General features: G+C 37.6%; 1 protein-coding gene across 3 annotated transcripts in view; it reads right to left on the minus strand.

The window, feature by feature from the left end:
* Positions 1-15664, minus strand: part of CYLD (CYLD lysine 63 deubiquitinase) — a 29547-nt gene that overhangs the window by 11123 nt on the left and 2760 nt on the right. The window contains exons 2-12 of one of the 3 annotated variants that reach the window (XM_055726367.1): positions 13328-13988; positions 11995-12297; positions 11000-11105; positions 9829-9927; positions 8587-8703; positions 6489-6868; positions 4821-4986; positions 3863-4004; positions 3174-3296; positions 1753-1844; positions 598-664 (exon numbers count right to left, since the gene is read on the minus strand). In XM_055726367.1, the coding sequence (XP_055582342.1) occupies positions 598-664; positions 1753-1844; positions 3174-3296; positions 3863-4004; positions 4821-4986; positions 6489-6868; positions 8587-8703; positions 9829-9927; positions 11000-11105; positions 11995-12297; positions 13328-13834 (2102 nt within the window). In that variant the 5' untranslated portion in view covers positions 13835-13988. Of the gene's footprint in view, positions 1-597; positions 665-1752; positions 1845-3173; positions 3297-3862; positions 4005-4820; positions 4987-6488; positions 6869-8586; positions 8704-9828; positions 9928-10999; positions 11106-11994; positions 12298-13327; positions 13989-15664 lie in introns of those variants that run through there. The other 2 variants (XM_055726368.1, XM_055726369.1) reach the window with 2 other exon arrangements.

Genomic DNA, 15664 nt, shown 5'->3' on the forward strand with positions numbered 1-15664 from the left:
CAGTGACAGCAGCGGGCAGCAATCCTACCTCTGTTAAACTCAGTTATGGCAGCTGAATCCTGGTAGTGCTACAGCCCAAATGAAGGCACACAGAAATGCCAGTATCTGTCAGTTTGATAAAGTAAGAGAAGCCAACCTTGATCAAGGCAAACCAATGAAATATTTTTATTAGCCTTAAAGAAGAAATCAGCAATTTCTGCAGCTTGTCCCAGAAATAAGCAGTTATAAACCGCAGGCCATATTAAGAACTCCGTGAGGTCCTCTTACAGCAGCCCCTCTTTAGCGTAACTAACAGGAAGATAGTACGGCTCTCGAGTAGACAGCACTGGGACAGGGGATCTTTGTGCAGTTCTCGCGAAACTACGTTCATGGGCTTTTGCAACAAAAGACCAGTGGCACAAAACCCACCTACCAAAAAACATAGGCAATAGTGTAAAATTTGTCAATGTAACTTGATTACATTGAATCTTATTAGAAATATGAATCATAAATCAAATCTGATCTAAAAGCCATCTTAATTTGAAAGGCAACAGCTACTCTGTCTCGCATTTGTCAGCCTCTACAAATAGATGAGTTCAACAAAGAAAAAACACTCACCTTATTTTCAGCAGTGGCTCAACTCTTAGAATATGGTGAAATAAAATATTCAAAAATTCTTCTGGATCTGGGAGGGGGGGGGAAAAAAAAGGTCTTGTTAGTATGCAAAACCAGAGACATTATTCAAGATCGATTTTAAATGAAAGTTTTCAAAATTTTAATAGGAAAAATGTAAAAGTTCATTTTTATAGCTTTATTAACACATAAGATTATGACAAGCTATGAACATTTTCATGACATAAACCTCTATTTACTCCTTTGGTGTCAGATGGCCCTAATAAAAGATACAGTCTCAACAGGGTAACAAAGCTTTCCAGTAAAGATCAAAAAGATGCTCTGTATTTCAGAGGAATCACTCCATGCCACACAACTTTTCCAGGAGAAATAAAAGCTCTCAAAACAGTGAAACTGCAGAGAAGCAGTGAGGAGTAGTGACAGTAACGCTTACATAAAAAGCACACAATAGTACAAAGTTCAACTAAGCTAGAGACCGAGTTCTGAAACCAAGAATGCAGCCAGCACTAGCTTCCCAGAGGTCTGTTCTCCCCCAGCACAGAGGTCTCTGGTATATTTCTCTTCCTGCCACTAACTGCAATAAAAACTAGTTTTCAGCATTTACAAAGAAATTAGTGTTCTCCCAAACAAAAATGGAATGGCTGCATAACACAATGCTCATTAATCATTACATGCAGCAGAAGATCAAAAAGGTTGGGAATTGATTTTTCTAACATGATTTACACATTTTATTGCGTAAAATATTACATAACCATTGTAACAATGAAATGTTGTAGCAAAAAGATTATTCCTCAGGAATCAAAGTGACATTTTGAAAGAGGACAAGGACCCCTGCCTTATCACATTTTTCATTTTTGAGGAAGAACCTTAGGTCTCTCCTAACTGCTAGAAGAGCGTTACATGGGCATAGGAAATCAAGAAAAGAAATCCAGCAATGGTTCAGCTAGGGTTCCTTACAGACCCAAGGAAGCAGAAAAGGCCTTTTTACCACTCAGTGCTCACACAAATCTCTGGTAGAGGTACTACCGCTACAGAGAAATATTTGTGTTTTGTTCTAGTATAAATATATAGCAAGGCATTTCAGTTCCTTCATATTATGGTTCTTACAAATCTCAAAGAAAGGAAAACCTCCCCAGTTACCTTTTTCCTCTGAAGTGAATCCTGATGCAGCCTCAACTTTTTCAAGTATTTTCCTCAGTTTCATTATTTTTGTAGCACATACATATCCATATCTAAGATAAATGGGTTTAATAAGCTATTAGCTGGTTTGTGATCAAGTCAGAGAAGCAGAAAAAAACCCCACCTTTTAAATGCTGAAACACAGGCTCTCGCATCCTTCTTTACATGTGTACAGCATTTCTTCAAAACTATGTATCGGCTCCTCGTATTCAATCTGATTTCCAGGGTTTTTTAATGCATGATAAGTTTAGTGCAGTGCTCAATGTTCTTGTATAACCTTTAAGAGCTCTTTCTAAACATTAACTTACCGGGATAACTGTTTTCTGATTTGTCAATTACTTTTGATTTGTTTTCACTCTAATTTGCAGTACTTAATACATCATATTCATAATGTCACACAATAATAGCACTGTGGGAGTTGTTAACAAAAAAAAAAAAATTCAGTATTTGACAAAATGATTCAGAACTGTATTGCTGACCTAAGAAGCTGAAGTTTCGAGTATTCAATCTTTTCCTCTGTAACTTTACAAAAAGCGCAAAGAAAGTTTTAAGCATGGTAGAAAGGTAAGAGAACTGAGAGTTTCAGTCTTCTCAGCCACTTGACATTTCTGCTGCTTGGTGTGTATCCCACTACCTATAGCACAGAACCCCGGCACACATCAGGCAAAGTATACACACTCTTGTAAGAACAAGGGTTCAGAAGCCATCATTCTGTTCCAGGAATCAGAACAAAAACTTTGTGATAAATTGGTCAGTAACATCCCACAGAATTTCAGAACTACAACTGTATTAGCTTATTTTTCTTTTTTAAACATGCAGATAAAGACAAATAACCTTTCATGCAAATTTTTGCCCTATTCCCTTTGTTCGTTGCGCCTAAAAAATTACAAAGCTCCAGTTAAATTTTTCTATCAAAAAGTGTTTTGACCACTTGCAGCCCATATGTAAAAATTAATGAAACTTCTAAAGCCCTGCAAAATCTATTAAGTTGTGAAACTCCATGTAAGATAACCCAAATACTCTTCTTGTCAAGAACAGCAGCATTAAGAACATGTACATATGAACGCTGTGAACAAACAGAACTTGTACTTAGAATGTTTTCGCATTCCTACCTATAGGAATTTTAAGATATCTTTATGCTGATCACATTTCCAAACAGAGTAGCAAAGGTATTTTATCACCAAACGATGAATAACTACTTCCAGTTAGCACTGATTAAATTTACCATGAAGAACAAGTAATAATACTTTAAAAAAAAAATGCTGAACAGACAGGCAGCAGCAACTAGCCAACTTCTCAGGTTTGCAATAGGAATGCATCCACAGCAGGATCTAGTACAAAAATTTATATTAGAACAGAGACCAGTTCACGTCTTTACTTACATTCTCAGAGGATTCACAATCTCTGTCCGCAACAGCTCTTGAGTCTCACTATAATACTCTACGTCATTCTTTTCTTTAGGTCTGAGTAACACAGTATCCAAAACAGAACTAAAAGAAAACAGGCTACAAAGAAAAAAAGGAAAAGGCAGGTTGTTTTGATTCTGGAAGATACAACCATTCTGATGCCTGACCAACGTAAGACAAACCAAGCAAAGCCACGGGAAGAATAAAAGAACTAAAAAAAAATCAAAAAGAGTAATTACGGACAGTAGACAACACAGCTGTACTAAATAGCAAAAGTCCACTCTAACCCAGTACCCTTTCTGCAGCAGAGTACAAAACCAGTTGCCCAGGCAGGATTCTGCGAAGGAGTTCTAAGAGGGATTTCCCTCCCTCCGCCCCCCAGCCTGTGTACTCCCTCATCCTTCAACCACTTACAGGCCAGGGACTCCCTCAGTCAAAACCAGTATAGACACAAAGGGGCCAGTACAATTCGGACATGATTAGCACTTCACATTCTGCAGCAAACGCTGCAGAACTTGTTCAGATTGGAAGAGCACAGTAACATGTCAAAGATTGCAGCGCATGGCTTCAAGCTGCACAGTCATACAGACAGACAGTCGTTACAACAAAGATCACATGTTCTGCATTTCTAGCGGGGGATGCCACTATACAAATTATGAACTTACCAGAATAAGGTGGAGTCTAAGTAACAGGAGTTGTAATGACCCTGGATACCTTTCTTCTTTCCAATCATTGTCTCTAAACCTTCTTTTTCCATTTTTGGAGGAGTGTTTTCTTCTACCACTTCACTTAAGTAACCTCCAAAGGCTGAAATTTTTTTTTTCAAAAGACACTTTAAAGCCTCAAACTTTATCCCCCTTGAGTTTTTTTTCCTATTAACGTTTTATAGCTAAGTTGCTGCCTTAGTGTAAGCATTCCTTCTCTGGACTAGAAAAACATTTTATTATAGCTGAGACTCGCTGTCTTCCCGAGAGTGAACAAGGCCTTACATTCCACTGACGGTGCACATTCAGAAAGCGTGCAGCACTGAATTAATTTTACCCAGTAGGAATGAAGTTCTCTTCTCATTATAAATGCCCTGTTCACACTATCTTACAAGTACTGGACACTTTTTTCTTTGCTGTCGTCCCAGGCAACACAACATGACCCAAGAAATCTAACATATTTGAAATTAAAAAAAAATAAAAATGTGAGTTTTCACCACTAACTTCCACTGTAAGAATACATGCTTTTCTATGTTAATATTTAGGAAAAAAAATAATCTGACATTTATAGAAAGATAACTGTATTTCTGATAATGTAATCACATGTTGCTGGAGTTGCAACTACCATTTTCAGCAAGACTGCTTTACAACTTCTAAGGTAAAAAATGTACAGCGTAACAGAAAATCCCTTAATTTTATGAGATTTCTTTAAATACATGAACATTTTCCTGTTTTAAAGCATAACAAAGTAATCCACAGCAGCATTATGTTCTGTACAGACTGGTCTATTCATTAATCTCATTTAAGTACTACCTGTACAGATTCTCAAGTGTTCAATACAAGAACATATTGCAGGAATAAATGAAACAGAAACCCAGGTCAGTTCCCAGCTGATAAGTAATAAGCAGAAGCTCAGTACCTAGAGAGTTGCAGCGTTCAATCTGGTTGGAAACGGGCTGTAGTGAGGCAAACCTGGAATCTGGCCTGCAGCTTTTGAGTTTAACAAAAAGAGCTTTCTTTGGAGCACAAGTGAAGTATCGAGTTCCTTTAAATGTTCCATCCGTACAACCTGCACATTCATCTTCCTGAAAATTCAAGTGAGAATTCGCTATTTTTCTTGTTTCTACAGTTCTGCAGCAAGACGTTTGATAAAACATCTACCTGTAAGACACCCTTCAGGTACTCTGAAGCTTGATATACAACGTTCCTGCATTCTAGTACACAGAGCCTCAGCTGAGGTGTTCTTTAATTGGATCTAATGAGGAAATTCAGAGTCACACTTTTTTTCCTTCATGCTTAAACTTTCACTCCATCCAAAATAAAACAAAAATTCTATTAGAAGCATCTTGGGTAAGGAGGTGGGAGAGGAGAGAATTAAACCTAGTCAACATCAGGGAGTTAACTAAGGTAGCTAGTCACTCCAGATTCCCCCTGTTATTAGAAAGAGCACACATGCAGTACAAAGCACCTTTTAAAACTCAATTAAAATCACTACGCATTGGGTAGCGTGAATAATTCCAGTGTGACTGTGGCCTGCACAAGAAAAATACTTGCTTCAGAACACAAAAAGTGTACCTCAAGGAAAGACAACACAAACTACATATTAAAAATAACAAGTTGTTACTTATCTTTGATAACAAGATCTAAGATGTATTGTCTGCTTACTAACAATTGCCAGGTTTTAATGCAGAAATCCATGAGAGGCAAGCCCAAGACCCCGTTTAACACAAGGCACCCTAAAATGCAGTCTCAGAACACCTGTGGCAAACTATAGCTTGGGCTTCAGCCAAAAAACCCACAAGCACCAGGGTTTTTCCTAGCAGCCGATATTCCTGTCACATTCTCACCTACTTTGCAAAAAATGCTTGTTGCTTTACGTAATTGTACACTGCTTTATCTGACATTTTATTGAACGTTATCCCCAAATAAAGAACCCCATCTCCCTAATTGCGGACACATTAATTTAACTGATAGCCAATCACAACCTTGGCAGCAACTGCCACAGAGTAAATGTCAGTACATAGCAGCAATTTGTGTTTGCAGCAACCGTGAATTTACAAAGGGCTCACAGGAACGCATAAAGCACATGGCTGTCAAATCAACAATATTACTACCATCGTTTATCAAAACCAGCATTATGACTCTGACAGTCATAACTCTGACACTGCCTGTTTGCTGGTATGCAAAAACCAAACAAATGAATCAATACACACTCTTACAGCCAGGGCATTTTATGTAAATCTGCATTTCAGAGAACCTTTATATGCGGTTGGCTTTTTTCAGTTAAAATCTCCGTAACATAGCAAAGGGCACTCCTTTAAAGTGAGCGACCCACCAGTCCTACAAATTCAGTTGCCCACTGTGACACAAAGACACCTCAGCACCTATTAACAGAGCAAGGGCCAGGGCAGCCACAAAAGTCAGAGCTCATCTATGAATTTAAGCTGTGTTATAAAAAGATCACATGGCAAGACGTTTGGACAAATCCCTCCACTGACTGCTTCTGCAAAGTATACAGGCACCAACTCTCAGAAACAAAACTATTAACGTGTAATTAATATTAATATGAATTACAATTTATATTTACCAGTTCCAGTCCAGCTAGTACTTCATTTACTCCAGGGGGCTGGCCAATCCAGCGGATTACTCCATAGAAAGGAGGATTTTCTTTAACTTCAGCCAAGGAACCTGCCTCAAGACCATGTGAGTTCCCAACTGGGCCTGCTGTTGATGGACTCTCCTGGTTAGCCGTAGTATTTACATCGCCAATGACTGACTGAACAGATAAAGAAAGAGGACTATGTCCAATAGTACCATTAGTACTCGACGCTTTTGTCAAGCTAAAGGGGAGGGAGTGAAATCTGTTTTCTGTAGACACAGAGTTTGTTAAAGGTTGCTGCAGCGGCGGTGAAGAATGCCCAAATCCAGGAGATGAATCAGTAAGTGATTTTGCAGGGTCTTCAGCAACTGTTAAAATCAAAACCAAGACATTAGTAAATGGCCGGGGGGGGGGGGGGGGGCGGGGCGCCAGGGGGGAGACTGACGACCCCAACATCTTACAAAAGGAAAGAGTTAGCTATCAAACAACGAAGTGTATCTGCAACCACGTGTAATTTCATGGGCATCCTATATCGGAAGCACTAACAGCTGCAGACATGTAGGAAGATGTTTGTCCCTTGGCAACACTTGGAGAGACAGAACTGGCTGAGGAGACACTGCTGTAGCCTTACCACTTTTACCACAACCAACGGAAATGAACACTGGAGAGAAAGGAGACAACAGGCAGAAACCACAAAAATATTTAGATTGAAAGCTTTTTTTTTTTTTTCCAACCCCACATCAGACTTTTCCTTTGAACACAACACAACAGCCCCAACAAGGATGACGACTGTAATAGGCAAACCTAGGAAGAACTCACTGGTCAGTGTGACTGAGGAAAGGATTTGGTTCACAGCTAATACAGAAATGAGTAATTGCTTGCAGACAGGATTTGCAAATGGAAAAGTGTGTATTCCCCTGGCTCTATCACAATATACTTTGGTTCTAACACAAGGAATCTATCAGTGTCTATAAAGAATAAAGGATTTAAATAAGTCATGACTAATGCAGTGCTTGATAAATGAGATCACAACTAGATGTAATAGCACAAGTGTTCTGTATCTTCCCTCATCTGTACCTGGTCTCTAATACACAATGAGTATTCACAGAGCAAAAGGCTCTTCTCCATCACCTCTTCTTTTCATGCTGTTTTATTAACTAAAGTTGATGACCACAATTTTTTAAAAAAAAAAATAAAATATTTAATTCTTCACTTCCATAGTCTTTTATACATCAGATATTTACCTTGCTTATTTAAATATTATAATAAGTAAGTTTTTAAACAGAATTCCAAGCTGTTGGAACAACATCTGTTAGGCAACCAAGAAAAATTTTAACCCATTTTTTTTATGGTTCATGGAACTCACGGGCTACTGCTGCTAAAGGTTTCCATTGCAAATTAACATTACTTGTTTAGCATTTACCCCTTCAGTCACTAAGCCAGCCAGCCGTACTTTTTAAAAAAGTTGACCAGGGAGAAAAAAAATTAGTAAAAATAAAATAATATTTAGATCTGGAAGCAAATCAAGATCCCTTGGGTACCTGCACCCATACTTGTAAGAATTCAGAGATTTTACAGGAATAACCTTATAAAACACTGAAAAAAAAAAGGTATGCCTAGTCAGATTAGGTTTTCTGCCACCCCTACTTCCAGCCTGAATAGCTGGGTTAGCAGAGTATTACAGTTCCCTTAGATCTGTAACATTAGCTACAACAGGACAGGCAACACAAAATTACTCTATATGCTTAGCTAGAAGGAGTATCTTCCTATCTTCCTTCCAAGCCTCAACTTTTATTTTGCTTGCAAAGACATATGCATTCCCAGAGCTGCACAAGTGTTGCCAAGAATGTAATCCCCTACATGCAGAATAAAACCACAGGTCTGTCAGTTAAGACAAAGCATATTTTCATGGGGGTCCCAAGATGCTTTTTATGATATAGTGGGTCTTCTACTGAGACAACACATTCCAACTGTTTTAAATTTAAACTTATCCTTGTTTTATCTGAAGAACATCTACACACTATAGCTTTGTTTTGTTTTTTAAATAAAGTAGATGCCTACATGAAAGACTATCACCTCTCATTACCTTCATCAATATACCATGGGGGTTTTGTTTTCATTTGAGGCTGAGAGTCAACTGATGAGCCATTTAACGTGTAGAAGACTTCAGATCTGTTTCTATTTCCAGGTTCAGAGGTAGATCCTGGAAAATAACATGTTTTACTTAAGAGATTAATCTCTATTTACAAGAGGTCAGTTATGCCCTTATTTCATAGTATAAATTTGTTACTGTACTTTCCAGAAGACCCAACTGCCTTTCCACAAAGCAGCAATGTCTCCCACCAAAGCTAACCCAGTTATAAGCTTGCAACAAAGTAGCAGTTTATCCCAAACCGACTTAATCCTCCAAACTGAAATTTCAAGTCACCAACCTGACGAGAAGGCAGAAAACACCCCTGAAGTACAAATTTTTCATTACTATAAATTATGGATATAAGAAAGTATTTGAGATACAGTGTAGAGCAGGTATTTTTTGTTTCTAAAGCAAAAAAATTTTCAGAGTAGACAAATAAATTACCAATCAAACTCTACACAGCTGTAACTTGTGCCAACACAGAACTGCAGTTACTTTAGTGAAGAGCATCTCTGTCAGCATCCTATGCCAGGTAGAACAAAAGCTTATGGAATATACTGTCATTAATATTCTACAAACCAAAATAGCCACTAGTAAACTCAAAAGATACTGAATTTTGATTTCTACCCTTTTAAAAAGGAAATTGTTTTTCTTCCAGTTTTTTTCCCCTAGAAGGATTTCCACAGAGCTGACCAAAAGCAGAGTCACAAGAAGTTTGTATTTCAGGAACTCAATTTTGGTTTTGAATCACAGCAAAATTAACATATTTGCTATTGAGTAGATCTGTTGCTGGGCTAAAAATCTGGAAGTTTCTACTCCTGCAGAAAGAAGACAACAGCAAACTATATTTATTAAAAAATTTAAAAAAAAACCAAACACACACCACACTTTTCAAAACAAAAAATGCAGCTCTGAACTGGCCGGGTGGCTAGGTAATATCATTGAATTTTTGCTAAACCTCAAACTGTTTTTCACGAAAGTGAAGGTATTTTGAGCAGGAACTTAAACTGTCTACCACCTTTGTTATGATTAAATAAATGAATACTAATACTCTAGAGAAATTTTACTCGATATGTGACTGGAATAATATATGAAGTGATAGAAAATGCAAGGCAACACTTCTTCCCAAGGAAAAGAAATTTGTAATCTTACATAGGTAAAAAAACCACAAACCAAATTATTTCCCATACGTACCTGTAGCCTTTGGCTTACTATGATTGAACAAGCTTTTGTCACTGCCACCTCTTGAGGTATAGGCAAGTTTGGGAGGTCTCCTGTCCTGTGACACAGTCTCTGCGAGGTGGTATATGAAAAGAATATTAGTTTCCCTTTTCTGTGCTTTTACTACATCATAGAGAAGTTCAGCTTGAAACGTACCTGAACCAAGGTCTAGCATCGTAAGTTTTAAAAGTGGGTGGAGCAAAACCTTGTTTGGCACATAACCAACACTTTACGTATACGGGATTTGTTTCTAGCACATCAGCAACTACTTTACTCTGAAGTCCACCATTATTTCTTGAACACATCAAATTGATTGACTTCACGTTCTTCAATGCACATGCATGCTTCCATTACAGGAAACAGATGTATGAAATTCTAAACTTAGTTTTCTACCAACACATCTACAACAAATGCTCTTTTCCCAACAATGGAGAAGCCCCCATGGATTCTCCCAAGAGGAGAATTCATGCCAAAACACGCACCTCAACTACAGCAACAAGTAAGAGCTGAACCTAAGAAAAGTTAGCCAAATTGAAGACAGAGGGCAACAGTTACAGACTACAGGCTGTACAAGACTGCACGCTCATTAATATTGTCCTCAGACAGAGCACAAACAAAAATTTTCCATGAAACTGTTTTCCTTCCTCAGAAAAGGAATCAGGGGACTGTAGCACTTAAAAGTTAACATTATTCAGTGAATTACTGTGGATTGTGACTACTTCCACAGTCTCGCCGTGAATTTTCTAGTTATTTACTCACAGAATGCGTAAATAATACTATCGATACATTTCAAGCACAGAAAGAACAGTTTTCTGATCCAAGATACTTAAACTCCTGGAGCAAACTGAACAACATTCAATAAAAAGATTCTTGCTACAGACACATACTCATGAATACTATACAGCTGTATAGTACCGTAAATACTATACAATTTGACATGAATTTTGTTCAATATTAGACCTTTTCTGCTACTGACCACTGTAACCAAAAGGAGAAGGAAACCAAAGAGAAATATAACACAGAAGGTTAAACTCACTCAAGCGAATTTAGGATATACATTCCACAGTTTTGTTTTAATCATATAACTGTGCTTAGGCTGAGACATTATCAAAGACTGCCTTCTGATTAAGAAAGCCAAGCATACCTGGAATAACATCGTTGATGTGCAAGAGAAGTGTACTTTCAACACTTGCAAAACTGCACAGCTGTATTCCATTATATCTTCCATCCCAATTTCCAATAGGATTATCCTAAGAATAGAAAAACATGTTATATTTATCCCAAGAGAAGATTTATGTCGTACAGAATACAAACATATGTTTTTAGGAATGTAAAAAGTAGGAAAATGAAAGGTTTGACAACATCTACTTTTTCCTGTAACAAACCTTGTATTTAGAACAGTCAAACATTACAGTCTTTGTAAACAAACACAAACTTTAAAACTGTTCTTTTGAGAAATACCTCCTATTTAAACAAGCATTCTTCTACTAAAATCCATGATTTATAAACAAGTTAGAACAATTCCAGTGTATTGTTAGGCAACAGCTACTGCAATCAAGAAAATGGAAGCACATGATCTATAAAAACAAAAACCAAAACACCCTTTAACTACCACAAATTTGAAAGCTGTTCATTTTCAAAAACTGAAGTTGCTAGAAATGATTTTTAATTGCAAGCTTCACATTTTCTTTTGCACTTAAAGCTCAGTATTTTTAAGGTAGAACAAAGTCAAACAAACCAAAGTTACATGAAAAAAAAAGCTTTTGAACATAGCTAACAAAAAAAAAAAAAAAAGGCATCCAGTCTACGTTTTTCACAAGGCAGAACAAAGCCAGTCTCACAAGACAAACACGTAACTATTACTTCAAGACTGATGTCTAACACTGCAAGTAGCTCAGTGGAGGCTCCTTAGAGTAACCAGAGTACTTCTCCTGAACTGTTTCACATCAAATATACCATTTACCCGATGCCAAAAACCAGTTACCACCTGGGGGCATCTTTGAACACCAGTGTTTGGTTTCCCGTTTTAGGTGAGCCTCCACTGAAGTAGCTTGTGGATAATGTTTCTTCTTCTATATTGCATGTAATTCACTAGCTAACACACATGCAAAAGTTATTAAAGTCAGATTATTTTCTTACCATGTCCACTCCAACAACGTATCCTAAACTTTCGTTTCCTGGTAAGACATCACAGAATATAACTGTCCCATACTCTATACTCTCTCCTATCTTCAGAGAAACCCTGGAGTTGATCTCCAGAGGAGGAAGTTCTACCTGCATTGCGTCAACTGGAGCTGCATAGTCACTTTCCAGTTCATTGTCATCATCTTCCACCAGCTCCAGTTTGTCCAGAGCAACAAAAACCCCACAATCCTCATCACATCTGAAAAGCTGCTTGCCTTGGTACTGTCCATCAGTAAAGCCCTGACCGCGACCTTCTTCCTAAGTGTCAGAGGAGGAAGAAAAAAAAGAAAAAAAAAAAGGCAAAAAAAAAAAAGCAGTGTGTTTTGTGCAAAAGCAGACTACTAAAAAAGCAGTAACATTATCCAGTGTTTTAGAGAAACTGCAGTAGAATTTGCCTGATGTACTATCATTATATTGGGAGAATTCTATTGCCGGAATTTGTAGCAATATCACACCTTAGATGAACAGTGAGATGTCATTAGATTACAGAGTAGCTGCAGGCAGAAGCCTTTTTAAGCAGGGAAGCATGTTTTCTTCAGGTGAAAATCCTGCTTCCATCATCAAATTTCTGCCATTTAAAGACTACTCCATACTAGACATAATGCTAAACATTCAAAATTTCCACTTAGATGCCAAATAATGAGAGGTGATTTTCAGAAGCACTTGGGCCTGATATTCCTTAAGGTTCTTAGTGGGAATTGCTAAGAATTTGGGAAAAGTTTAAAGAGGACTTTGAAAATATACTTCTAACGCAAGACTGGCACTCTCATGAAGCTAATCCTTAAAAAGCTTATGGTTGGCATAAATTTCACAGAAACATCTCACTAGGAGCACACAACAGTAACATTCTCTATCTTAACTAATTGCCATTTGACTTTTAGGGCTCTACAACACGAGCAGCCCTAAAATCCAAGCCTGCATTTATGGACTGTATCCTGCCACATGCAGAAAAAACAAAGTCCTCAACAGAAATCTGAGATATTTGCCACGATGGGGATGTAAGTAATTAAATTTCTCTAGGCTGGAAGAGTCAGAGTCTGTTCAAGTCTTTTTGCCAGCCCAGGCACCTCATCAAGTTTCACTTAACATGCAGAATACAGAGCCGATGTGATGTGGTGCATTCACAGGCATTTAATAACAATTCTTGGGAAAAGACTGAAGATTACATACTGTTTAGGGGTAAAGATGCTTCTAGGAAAAAAATTTATTATGACTGCCTCTTCAAATAGAAGATTTTTAGCTCATCTTATAAAATATATACAATGCTCCCGCTCAGCAAGAAACTTACCAGCAACTCTACTCCAAAGTATATCCCTGTTAGGGACCTTTCTTGCATTAAGGGTCCTCTGAAGCGAACAACACCAGGAAATTTATCATCTCCTGATCTCAACTGCACTCTAACAGGTGAGCCAATATCTATTTGGATGCCTTTAGTTAACCTGCTTTTGCTTTTGAACAGACTGTATCTTTCCTCACAGTTAGTAATAGCCAAAAGCAACTCAGCTAGTTTTTCATTTATTTCTATAACATCCTTCTCATCCACAAACAGGACTGCATGAGGTTGTTCCAGAATTTTTAATCCAATCTGCAGTTTTTTGCCTTTACAAGGAATATTTCTGGAGTGTCCCACAGAAGAACGGTCTTGAAAAAATTGCCCAATGCTACCTTTGGGCACTTTCAAGAGCTTTTGAGTCTGCTTGTCTATGACACTGCATTCTTGGAGAAGCAAGTAAAAGATCCGCTCTTCCCAATAGGATGAACTTGCTTTTTCTTGACTCCATAAGCCTGAATTCATTGTGATTAAGACCTTTAAAACTGCACAGAAGTCTTCAAGAAAAAGAAACTGTTGATTTATGTACAATGATCTTGACAAATTCTACTGGAGGGTCCAACCTTTGGGAAACAATGCAGTATTCATTTTGCAAAGAACCAAATCCAGAGCAGAAAGCCTAGAATACAAAAACAAAAAGAAAAAAAGGCAAAATGAAATTGGGGAACTACAGCTAGTCTTAAGTAAAACAAGAGAAAATCATGTAAATCTGTGACCAGCCCCACCCCTCCTATGGAGTTATAGTTCAGCAAAATCTGAGACAGTCTCAAAACAGCCATAGTATTGCTGATCACAGAAATACCCATTTCTACTGGTTATTCTGTGTATTTCCTTTCCTTTGCTACTTCCATGAAGCAAAGAGCTATGGAAAAAGTCTAAGGAAATGCAGAAAACACACATAAATGAAAGGAAAAATAAAACTTAAATTTCGGATGAACAGGAATAAATATCCTGCTCAAGTTTACAAACTATTTTATAGAAGCTTTCCACTATGAAGATCTTTTCTGGTGCTTAGGGACTACTCACGGCTGACAAAGCGTACTGCATCTGTCATCCCGCATATCATTTTGATTTCACGAAGCAGAAAATTGTGTCAATGCAATATAGCAACAGAAAATGGAAACTTTAGTAATTTATAACAGCTATTTCTTTAAATAATAGAAATGGACAGTTCCAGTAAGCAATAAACAAGTATGAAAAACAAATTGCACCAGCATTGCAACATGCAGTTCTAAAGAACAACTTGGAGGTTTTTTCTTTTTATCATTTTAGAAAGATAATTCACTTCAACGAAGAAGGAAATAGATCACTTTCAGTTACTAAAATACCCTGGAAGAAAACACCTTAGATATAAACTTCCTTCTAAGAATTATAGTTCACAATCAATAAATTAAAGAAGAACAATTTGAAAACACTTCATTGCACATGGCAGCAGATACAAAAGTAAAATACATACACACATACATATATCTACAGTTAGATCATATTGGATACGTGAAGAAAGATCTGCAGTACCTTAACAGGATTTGTTCCTCTTCTAAAGATGAGAGAAAAGGGTAGCATACAAGTTAAGAATACATTGCCATGTAAATTTTCCTGTTAGTAATGTATGATGCCACAGTGTGCATTCAGTTCAAGAAGAATCTCAATGATTGTTTATGGATTTAACTTTAGTAAACAAAAAGCAAATACTCTTTGTCCTTGTGCCCCCTCCTGCTACCCTAATTCCTCCAGATCTTTTCCCAGATGGCATTCAAATACCACAAAACCTATCGCTATTTCTCCTACGCAGTTTGATCCCAGCTTCGGAAGCTATCAGAAAGCAATGGAATCCAGTGGTACTGTACTTATTTTCATCATCTGTTTTTAAACAAAAAGTATTTAACAAAACTATTTCCCCCAAAGAAAATTACATAAACTTCAGGTCCTCTGAGGTAATTGAGTAGTATCTTTCAGTCACTAGGAATTCACATATTTCTGTGCTGACTTGTTGAGACTCCTAGCGAGGCTCTTGTACCACACAGCCATTCCAGCTGAACACAGGATGCTTCAGGGCCTCACAGATGTTGCACGTGGGTGTCAATGTCATCGTCACACTTTTGACACCGCTGCTGCAGCAGCTCATAGGAATTATGGGGTTTAAAGTGTTTTCATCTGCAAAGTAATTAACATCTGAGGGACTGAATCTGGACAGTTTCGGACCTCACTAAGATAAATTCTGATAGACTGTCAATATATTTGCAAGTTAAAAGGTATCCTTCTTCATTTTCATTTGACACACAAAACCGGGCTTTA

The sequence above is a fragment of the Falco cherrug genome, chromosome 14 (assembly GCF_023634085.1).
Source record: "Falco cherrug isolate bFalChe1 chromosome 14, bFalChe1.pri, whole genome shotgun sequence".
NCBI classification, from domain to species: Eukaryota; Metazoa; Chordata; class Aves; order Falconiformes; family Falconidae; genus Falco; species Falco cherrug.